At 40.1% G+C, this 11,140-nt stretch overlaps 1 protein-coding gene across 3 annotated transcripts; it reads right to left on the bottom strand.

The window, feature by feature from the left end:
* Window positions 1-253: 253 nt before the first annotated feature.
* On the bottom strand, window positions 254-11,046 carry LOC309719554 (P2Y purinoceptor 2-like). Of its 3 annotated transcripts, none has more exons than XM_082555710.1 (2): window positions 10,827-11,046; window positions 254-1,465 (listed from the first exon to the last, which is right to left on the bottom strand). In XM_082555710.1, exons 1-2 carry the CDS (start codon window positions 10,828-10,830, stop codon window positions 453-455), a joined length of 1,017 nt encoding a protein of 338 aa, XP_082411836.1. In that variant the 5' UTR covers window positions 10,831-11,046; the 3' UTR covers window positions 254-452. The 3 variants fall into 3 exon arrangements, with proteins under 3 accessions (XP_082411836.1, XP_082411837.1, XP_082411838.1); XM_082555711.1 differs by lacking the exon at window positions 10,827-11,046 and adding an exon at window positions 4,276-4,304; XM_082555712.1 differs by lacking the exon at window positions 10,827-11,046 and adding an exon at window positions 1,570-1,671.
* Between the last annotated feature and the right edge of the window lie 94 nt (window positions 11,047-11,140).

The raw sequence follows: 11,140 nt of genomic DNA on the forward strand, positions 1-11,140 counted from the left end.
TCCCGCCCAGAGGGTAAGAACACCTGAACACGCATGCGCACACACACACGAAACTGGTCAAATCGGTTTGGCTGGCCGCCATCTTGGACTAGTGCCATCGAATTACTGAACGCGCATGCGCACACGCACGAAACCGGTCAAACCGGTTCTCAAACCGGTTTGGTTGGCCGCCATCTTGGATAGGTGCCATCGTATTACTACTAGTAATATATATAGAAAAGGAAAAAATACAGAAAATAGTTTTGTGTATAAGATAGTTGTGAAATAATAGCTAAAAGATGGGTACTGTGTGATATCTGTTAATATTTTGGGTACGTAGAGAGATCTTCACTGTAAACCAGCTAACTATATAACATCTGTGTTGTTTCTAAATGGGAATTTCAAACATAGTCTTCCGCCAACACTGGATCTTGGGACTCAGATACCAGTCATATCCATGTCATATCCACATGTTAGAAATTTCCAGTCATTTCTGAATCACTTCTGTTCTGAATGTCTACCTGCCCCTTCCTGAAAGACTGGAAGGTATCTCGAAAGTTTTGCGAACCGAAGTAGTACAACAGTGGATCCAGGCAGCTGTTTACTCCCGCAAAAATCCAGGTTGCGTAATATGCTGTCTCAAACTGAAGGAGAAGATGGCATTGTTGCGGGTAGTATTTTTTTAATATGACTCCTACAGTCCGTACCACATTCAGAGGCAGGAAGCACAAAGCGAATATAACCAGACACACACCTATCATCCTCTGAGATTTCACCTTCACTTTCAGACCTTTAGCTGTGCTAATGTTTAAGCGAGTTAAGGTGTTTGCTAGACGGCTATAGCATGCAGCAGACACAAAGAAAGGGAGTAAAAACCCGAAGATAAACAGGATAAAGTTAATGACAAAGTAGGATTCTGTCAGTTTGGTCTGATGAATGGAGAGACATTGTTTGTTTTTCCCTTCTGTGGTGGTAGGAAGAGTAAAAGCAAAGATCAGAGCCTGGATCAGTAGCAGAGACCAAACTCCAGCGCAGAGCTTCCTGACAAACTCCTTCCGTTTTATACAAGAGCTCCTGTTGAAGTGAACAACAGCCACATACCGATGAATGCTGATGAGAGTGAGGAAAATGGTACTGCCATAGAAATGTGAACTCAGCAGGGCAATCTTGAGTTGACACAGGAACTGACCGAATGGCCAGTTGTTACCCATAGCAAAGTAAACTGCCATCATGGGAGTGACTGGTGTGGCGATGGCATCGCTGAGGGCCAGGTGGAACTGCAGCGTGGTTCCAGACGTCCAGCAGGGCAACCGGCAGCAGAACACCCACAGGCTGAAGGTGTTCAGGAGGAAGCCAATGAAGAAGACCAGGCAGAGCAGGATGGTGATGGACACATGCTGACTCTCCGCCAGGCAAAGGTCAGAAGCATTGCTGTTATTCCCAAGCTGAGAGAGAACTTCACCAGGCATCTTTGAGTTCCTTACACCTGTGAGAAAACAAAGCAATCATCACAACACAGTCATGTGGCAAAAGCTGTAGTTTGACCGCTTGAGGCTGGCTCCAAAGAGAGTAATGGGTAGTTATGCTCACTGCGTTGCCTGTGTCGTGGGTGTCACACCATGTGTATCTTTTTGTAAGCTGTTCAGCTGTGGCGACCAAGGCAAGACGCAAGTGTATGGTTGTGTCGGTTTAATGTTCCCGCGCAGAGACATACAGACATACAGAGGGAGACGTTGGAACAGTTTGAAAATTCTGGACCTTGTGAAAAACAAACACATGACAAATTCTTGGCTTCTGGTTTTGACTTCTTCCTCTTTTACATCAGCGTTTGTGTGACAATATTGTCTGAGTGTCGACACCTGTTGTTCAGGATAATACTGCAGCGGCTCCTGTACCTCAATGGCGGTTTTAAATACAAGTGACTGTGACACAAGGTTGCAGCAGTGAATATAAATGGGCCCTTTGTACTCACTGTTCTTGCCCCAAAATGACACACATACTGGTGCAAGTCACATTTTGGTATGGTTTTGGCCAGTTGTGCACATCTCAGTTTTTGTAACCTTGTGTGTTTGCTTGGGGTTTATTGGGGCTTACATAACCACCACACTTCTCTAGGTGATTTTTGTTTGCTTGTTTTTTTAAAAGCTTATTAGTTGAGATTTTGTTGAGGATTTGGCTGATTTGATTTGAATGTAAATGAACCGGTGCCTCTTTTCTACTCTAACCCAGCACTCAGAGCACTTTACACAACTTGCCTCATTCACCCTTTCACGCAAGCAACCCTAACCCTCCTTGGGATTGATCAAGAGATTGCTGAAAATAAATGAGGCCTTAAATTACACGGGGTAACATTTTACTGGCAATTTTTACCATCTGTTTAATAGAGTTGAGATAAACTGGGTAATCAAATGCCATTGAAGTGTTGTGTGCTGTTAGGAATCCTTAACTGACCAATCAGCATGCAAATATATTAGTATTATTGTCCTGCTTCTGGATTATTATTTTAACCATTTAATGCCATCTGCTCCTGTTTATTGAGGACTGTGAGTGACAGTCACTTCAGGCTCCCAAAGCCTTTGTTTGAACTCTGAATTGGCAGTATGTTTAGCCAATTCCTCCCAAAAAGAGAAAGCTCGTGGAGAGAAATCCTTTCATTTTGTTGATGCTGTTCTGCAACTGAGAAGTGTGTGTTTGTTTTTCCTTTATAAACACACCTACACATCCGTGTCCATCATCTTGCTTCCCCAAAACAAGGCTTCCTGACATTTTACTGTGGTAAAACTGCACAGCAGCATGGTTCACCTTGAAACCATTCAAACAATCCACTTCAGAAAAGTAAGAGCAAAGTACTCAACAGATTCAGTTTCAGTGCCTCATGTTAATCTCACTTTATTCATTCTTTTTTCCTTTGATCTGTTTATTCTTACTGAATCTTTTCTATATTATTGCCCTTGCACTCTTTTTCATTATTTATTCATAATGCTGAATGAATAATGAACAACTTTTAAGAAATCCGGCCACATTCTCTTCAATCTGCTTCAATCTCAGCACAGTTTGAGATTGAAGCAGTTTCCCTTGTTGCCCATGCTGATATGACTTCAGGCTCAGCTTTGAAACTGCCTGTCTGAGTACAACAGTCTGCGTTTTTTCTTATTTGTTATTCACAAATAAATAAATGTCTCCTGTATGCATCAGGCTTAAATAGGCTTATTAACTGCTTGGTACTTTCTTACTGTCAGGCTTTCTATGATCCTGTCTGAACATTTTGAATTGCACTATCCTATGTGCTGTAGTAATGAGTGAAGAGCTGCATGGATTCCAGATTCTGGTGACTCAGACATCATCCCAGCGTGATGTGGCAGCTTTCCTAACAGCGTCAGTGTTCAGTGGAGCTAAGGTCAGGTGACATGCAGTTATGTTTGTCTTCTTCTGTCTTCAGACTTTAACCTCCCTGGTAGAGGTAATGTAAAAATCATGTCTGTTAGTAGAATTCATGATGCCTGTGATTTCAGAGATTTTAGAGATCTGGATCCAAGAATTTTTGGAAGAATTCTATTAACCTATATGCAGTTTTGAATCTTGAGCTGCTGCTTCTTCTTGTAAAATGTTTGGATGTCTTTGTCTGCATGAGCCATTTGTCCTGCTTTATCTTTCTGAACAGTGTTTTGAAGACTTTCCTCTAAGAACACCACCTGTTGATAGGACCTGTGCTTTTTTGTGGAATCAAATCCTGTATCTGTATCTTTTCTATCTCTCACTGAACTGATCTTCCAATAGTGAGCTCACCTTTGGTCTGCCTGTTCCTGCATTTGATGCAACTGATTCAGTTTCCACAAAGAGTTTTACAGCTTCACGTGCTTAACTCTTACCAACCTTGTGTCTAAGATCAAACTAACAGCTCTTCTGACACTTTTAGATGCCATACTGTCCACGATAACTGTTTACATTTAAGAGTGTTTTTTGGAACAATGAGTTGATAAAATCAGTTTCATCTCCTTAACTCAAGGAAATTTGACCTTTGGTTCGGAGGAGCACTAAAGTACATCTTCTTGCTCATTAGTCCACAGTCTGAAATATTAATGTTCTTTTACTTTTACAGTTAGAACTGTACTTGTGTAATTTCTCACAGTTTCTTGTTATTTCTAAGCTTACATGAAAATGTGAAAGATTTCATTGGCTACAATCATACATATGTGACGCATATATATGAATGAACCACATGCTTTAAAGCAAAAGCAAAGTAAAATATGTAAGTCTTGTACTTTCTTGTAATTGCAATTGTTTTAAAGATCTTACCAGAGCTGAAGTTATCCTCAGTAATTTGTATCCAGTAACACAATGACTGCCTCTCTTGAGGCGTGTCAGCATGTAGAGTTGTTAGGGGCGGAGCTCTACAGTGACAACTACTGACAGCAGCTTTTTTTTCCTGCCAGCTATGTCAGGACTCAAAGTAACAATTTCCTTAAATGTGCCTTGTGTAGATGACGTGAAACTGCCAGCTGCCTGTTGGGATGCCCGTCAGTCAAAGCAGCCTTTTTTTCTGTTTCAGCTCTCTTTAGATTTTTCAGTGAATGGATCTATACAACGATAAGACTGCTGCCATATAACTGATAAATAGTTAATCAAATCTTCCTTCTGTTTACGTTCTAATAGAGTTCTTCATTAAAACACATTTAGAAACTCGACCAAAGAAAAAGTGTCAGGAGTGCACAGTAACGCTTATGCCTCTGCAGTATGCAGCTTTTCACATGCAATGAAAAAGCAGTTGTAACAGAAACTAATGTGAATTGTGAACTCTTTTACTTTTTTGCAATCTGCAGTTTCATCAGACCACATGAGCCCGAGACCTCCGTTTCCACACACAGAGGATGAATTTCTTATTGCTGATTTTATGAGGGGTGCTTCATATACAAAGTATATTTATTGTCTTGTGTTTCTGTCTGTTTTGTGACTCTTAAAAAAAGGATTTTGAGAATTTAACCAAGACAAACTGTCTCCGCTGTTCTCTACAAAAGCCTTGTGTTGATTGTGTAGATTGTCGTCTCGGATCTGTCTTGTGATACATCATAAATCCACTTTACTGCACGAGGATGTAACCATTTATATACTCCTATACTCATCACCACAATATGTTTAAATACTTTCTTGTTGCTAAAACTGATTCTGAAGAAGGATTTCAACAGCTCAGAAAGTGTAGCAACTGTAGCAGTTTGTCTTGAAACAACAACTGTAATCTCCACATTTTTACACATTTTTCATTTTTTACACACTTTTTTTTTTCTCAAAATAGATTTTCAACTTTAATATCAAAATTTTGACTCTTTTTTTTCTCTTCTGGTAGAGAAAGTGAGGCCTAGTACACATTGATTTGCTACGGCTGCCTGTTGGGATGCTGTCAGTCAAGCAGCCAGATGTGGACGTGGATGTGTGGATGAATGTTAAAATATACTTTCATCCACCATATAGTAGCAAGGAAGGGGAAAACTATCTCTAGGGTTTGAATCTATTTTCTGCACCAAGCTGGACACACACCATTTAATGCAGTAAAGTTACTATGTAAGATTCTATTGACATTAACATTCTTTTGGAATTAGCTTCAAGTGTTCGTTAGAGGAACTGCAATTTGTAGCAACTCCTGATGGCTTCAATTTCCCTCGGGATTAATAAAGTATTCTGATTCTGATTTAGCCTTACTACTTGCTTCTTCCATGTACATTTGACGCTGTAGCCAAGTGACTGAAGTCTGCTAAATAAAATACAGGCATATGTCTTGTAAGCTCTGAAAAGCAACAGAATGCAGTGCCTTGTTGGTGCTTTTCAAAGCACAGCACATAACACAAAGCAACATAAAAAGTTTTTGCAAGTGACCTAAACACACTTTCCTACATTTTTTTGGTGCAGATTCTACATGTGCCTTTATTATTTTCCAGTCATGTCAAGAAAGGCATGGAGCATGATTTTATTTTGTACCATATTAGATCTGGATTGTCACAGTAAAGCATTCAGCATAGTTTCATTCCAGAAACCCCGGTAGCAACCATCTGTTAGCTGAATATCATGTTGGAAACGCTCTCCTTTGTTACTCACCATTCACAGACTTTTCAAATGTGAATGTAGGAAATGGGTTTTCAGTGACATGCAGCAGCACATTTTCTGTTTACTTCCCAGTATGCAGCTGATTAAGTTTTCACAGAGCCACTTGAATGCTTTTCAAGCTTAAAGCTTGGTTGCTTACATGCATAGTCGAAAACCATCGTCCTTACATACCCATGCAAACAGCAGACCGCTTTTACCAATAAGTCTTCATTTCCTTTTGTGCTGTACGCTTTGACTTCTGGTCCAAAAATAGTGGTCAACAAACACAAAATGTATAAAAAAGTTCATCAGAAGAACTAGATGTCCTGGAGAAAAACTAAGTACAGGTTTGAAATCATTGTGAAAATAACTAACAGAGAAGTACCTGTGATGATTATTGCCTGCTGACCTGTGTAATGGATGAATGCTGGAAAGTTGCATTGAGCATGGAGCTGGACATTTTTACTGCCACCACACTGATATGCAGAGAATGAAACTAAGAAATACTGCAGACACATATGGTGCTAAATTTTCAGCCATAACACAGGGCCACCCGACAGTGTGTCATCTTAGCCCTCTTTCTGATTCTAAAAGGACCAAAATGTACTAAATTAATTTCATGGTGTTTTACGTGACATAAAACAACCTTAAATTTATCAGAAAAGTGCACTAAGGTCTCAGGCAACACTGTAACCAAAGAAGCCATCATGTTTGGCGTCGCGTTTCAGACCTGAAAGCTAGATTTTTTTATATACATGCTATGTTTAGTGAGCAGGAGCTTCAATGGTGACTTAATGAAACCCGTGTGGCCTGAAAAACATTTGCTCTTTCACTATGAAAGAAGAGACATGTCCTTTTGCAGATGACAAACTACACAAAGAAGGAGATGCAGTGTGTGTGTATTAGCAGATATTACTTGTGAATTCAAAGAGTTCCTGTTTTGTCCTGTTATGCCACTATTTGGTCCAGTACTCAAGACATAATCCAGCATAGCTAGTAACATTTTAAAATGCTGTGAGGGGCCAAAATCATCTTTCTGTCCGGTGGATTCATTTATATTAAAATAATGTTGGAGAGAAGTAGTCTACTCTGAACTGCGTCAGCTGTAAACACATGGAGAAACTTGTTCCAATTTCTAGTCTTAGTGTGAAAAAGTATGCTTTGCATCTTCTGTTGACAACGGACCTGCTTTTATTAGTAACACATGTCAGGGACACATGATAGTGTGTAGAGGATGTGAGAGTCAGTAGGGAATTGCCAGGTAACCTAATGGAAAAACAATGAGGGGAACAAAAACGGTGCATATTTCCAGCTGGGGAAATATTGTCAACATCGTGGTAAAATGTAGAATCCTGGACAGTACAGACAGAATAACACCGTGTGCTCTGTCTGAAGGCAGACAGACATGAACACTGCTTTATACAGAATGTGTTCTGCAGTCTTTTCTTAAACTGATTAAACCATTTATTTGCAGCTTTCAGAAGTCTGATATTTGTTTGGACTGCTTCCTATTATTCTGTGTTATTTGTGTTATAATGTTATAATATAAGAGTATGTAAAGCGCTTTGGGGTCCTTAGGGATTAAGTACAGCGCTATACAAATACAAGCCATTTCTTTTAGGACTAGGCTACTCTAAACCCTTCTTCTTCGTCCTTTTTGAGTGATTCAGGAGTGCACTTGCTGGTGTGTTTTGAATCACTGCCCTGCTGAATAACTCGAGTGCGCCCTGAGTTTAAGGACGTGAACTGATAGCTGGACATTTTCCTTCAGGATTTTCGGATTGAGAGCAAATTTCATGGTTCCATAAATGATGGCAAGTCATCCTGAAACAGTGAAGCAGCTCCAGACTATGACAGTGTCAGCACCGTGCATGGATGAACTGCTGACGGTTCTTTTTATAACTTTTGCCTCATCAGTCTACATGATATTTTCCCCAAATCTTGGAGATCAGCAAGATATTTTTGGCAAATGTAAGATGAGCCTTGTCAAAGGAGCTTGCAAAGAAAAGCGTCTGGACTTCTTTAAGTTGCTTCAAGACGTTTCACCTCTCATCCGAGAAGCTTCTTCAGTTCTAAGGTCAAATGGTGGAGAGTCCCAGATATAAACCTAGTGGGAGTTTCCCCCCACAGAGGGACGAAAGGACCCCCTGATGATCCTCTAATCGCCTGAGCCAAGGTGGGAAACTGGGCGTGGGTCCCAATCAGCCAGAGTTTCGGGTGTGTTCATTGTGAAACCTGGCCCCACCTTATCATGTGAATTCCTGAGGTCAGATGGCCCAGGATGTGAGTGGGTGTTAAGGCGTCTGGGAGGGATCTCAAAACTGGATTATAGATGGCAGAGAGTTGGTGTCGTAAACCCCGCCTCTGTTCAAAGATGGTCGCTCACAGTGGACATAGATGCTTCTTTCACTCCTCTTTCAAACCATCTGTCCTCTCTGTCCAAAATGTGAACATTGGCATCCTCAAAAGAGTGACCTTTGACCTTTAGATGCAGATGGACTGCTGAGTCTTGTCCTGTGGAGGTGGCTCTTCTGTGTTGTGCCATGCGCTTGTGAAGTGGCTGTTTGGTCTCTCCGATGTAGAGGTCTGAGCATTCCTCGCTGCACTGTACAGCATACACCACATTGTTAAGTTTGTGTTTTGGCGTTTTGTCTTTCGGGTGAACCAGTTTCTGTCTGAGTGTGTTGCTGGGTCTGAAATACACTGGGATGTCATGCTTGGAGAAAACTCTCCTGAGTTTCTCTGATACAAGACAATGTTGTTGCGTCTGTCCTTCTTATCCTCCCTCGCTGGTGTCTGATCTTCTTTTCTGTGCCAAAAGAAGTCCAGACGTTTTTCTTTGCAAGCTCCTTTGACTACGATGACCTGGATGACTGAGAACCTTCACAGACATAAGATGAGCCTTGTTGTTCTTTTTGGTGAGCAGTGGTTTTCCCTTGGAGCTCTCTGTGGCTCTATGGATGCCATTTTTGTCAAGTCTCTTTCTTATTGTTGATTCATGAACACCTTCAATGCGACCCTTTCCAGAATGATAGAAGTCAGTTATTTTGTTTCAGATTTGTTTCTTTAGATCATGATGTGATTGCAATTTAAAAAATCAACACTTCACTGACTTTTGTAGGGTATTTGTTTTGTGCTTTGACTGTAATGCATTGATCGGTCTCTCCCAGTGCCCCTGCACTGCAGTACTGTAATCTCACAGTGCCAAGTGCCACTGACATCATGGGTAGCAATGTAACTTCGTACATATACTTTGATATTTGAATGTACTCTGCACTTGCAGTATACTTTATTAGGCTATTTCATGCTGTTTGCAAATGTTGCATTTTGTACTTGTAGATAAAAGTACCAAGCAGCATACAAATGATTAAAATAATCTCCATCAATGATGAGTACTTTCACTCCTAAAGTGTATTTTGATGCTTAAATGTTTTCTCTTTGCAAAATGGTTATTCAATACTAAACAATGTTTAAACTCTTGTGCAGCTTATTTTAATGACATACACTGATATGAGAGCACAGGGCCGAACCTTCTTCATGCCTCAAAACTGTCCTCAGTGTATTTAAACAAATATTCTTATTTCCTGTGCCCTCATGTCTCATGTTTGTGATGTACAAGCCCTTAAAAACAATCCTGGAAACACTTGTAGTATAATGTGTATTTACAGATACTGTGACTCTGATCTCTCAGCTCAGCTCCCCAGATAAGCAATAAGTGTGACCCATGTGGACAGTAAACAGACTCCCTTCGATTTTTCTTAGTTTTCTGTATATTTCCTCCTCCTCATCATCATTGAGAACATTTTAATATCAACACAAGTAAAATGCAGACAAAATGCAGGTTTTAAATTATAAAAGCTGTCCAAACCTACCTGGTGTGAAAAAGTAATTGCCTTCCTTGTTAACTGTAATTAAGCACACTGTTTGTAAAGCTGAGTTTCACCAGCCAATAAATCACATAACATTCTCTGTCTGACAAAGTGAAGTAGGCTAAAAGATTTAAATACGCTGCAGTAGGATTACAATGCCTACTAAAGTATTTGGATGATCTTAAAATAGGATTCAGTCAGAAATAACATTACTTCTAAAGAAACAGCAAAATAAGTTCAGATTGATGAGGGAAAAAAGTACTTGTACTCTTATTTTCTTTAGAATAAAGTTACTTTTTAAAATATGGTTTGGCACCATTTTGCTCACAGCACTAATTAGGACCTCAAGCAGTTTATGTAACAGCTGTGTTGAAACCTCTGGGTACAACACAAAAAAGCACAAAAGCTTAGTAAGGCTTCATTAAACTTGCAAGTAATGAGGCAAAACATTTGCCATTAATATTACCTTTGCTGAGTCAACATATCCATATGTCAAAACGTGACAATCAGAGTGCAATGAGTATTTCGACATTAAATTACTTTTACATCTTTTGCGTGAAAAGTCATCTCATTTACGTTTTAACTATGTTAATGAGATTTACTGAAGCCAAGGCAACAATTCCCAAACTTCAGATGTTGTTCTTGTTGCGTGTACAACTGAAAAGAAATACTTCATCAAAACTGCCATTTGGATTTTAAAAAATCCTTTTTTTCAGCTGGTCTGTGTGCAGAGGGATACCTGAGAGCGAGAACATCACTGTGTATGCATGTGTGTGTGGTGAGGATAATTTATCATATTTGAGTAAAAAGGACCCACGGATGAAGAAAACAAGACTCGTGCAATAATGTCAGAGGCATCACTGATCATTTTTGTTTCACTGTGTGTGTGTGTGTCCCACTCACTCATGCAGCTTCCAGTGGCCTCGGAGCAGATCCGTACTTGTAATTCTCACTGTAATCCCTGTTTTTCTGCTTTGTTTTCTCAAAGTGTAATAAACGCGCAGGGACATCTAACTGACATGTTCATGCTTGTGTGAGAGCTTACCAGAGTCAAACAAGTCTTCAGCATGTCGAACTCTATGTTTGGCTGTTGGTAAGTTAACCAATGGGGTTTACACACATCAGTCTCTTATTTCCTGTTGCAGTCGAGTGTGTCTCATCGAGTGATTGTGTTACTATCCAGGTGGTGCATTTTGCCTGGCTCATAGTAAATCAAA

Source organism: Aulonocara stuartgranti (genome assembly GCF_965226115.1).
Source record: "Aulonocara stuartgranti genome assembly, chromosome: 12".
NCBI classification, from domain to species: Eukaryota; Metazoa; Chordata; class Actinopteri; order Cichliformes; family Cichlidae; genus Aulonocara; species Aulonocara stuartgranti.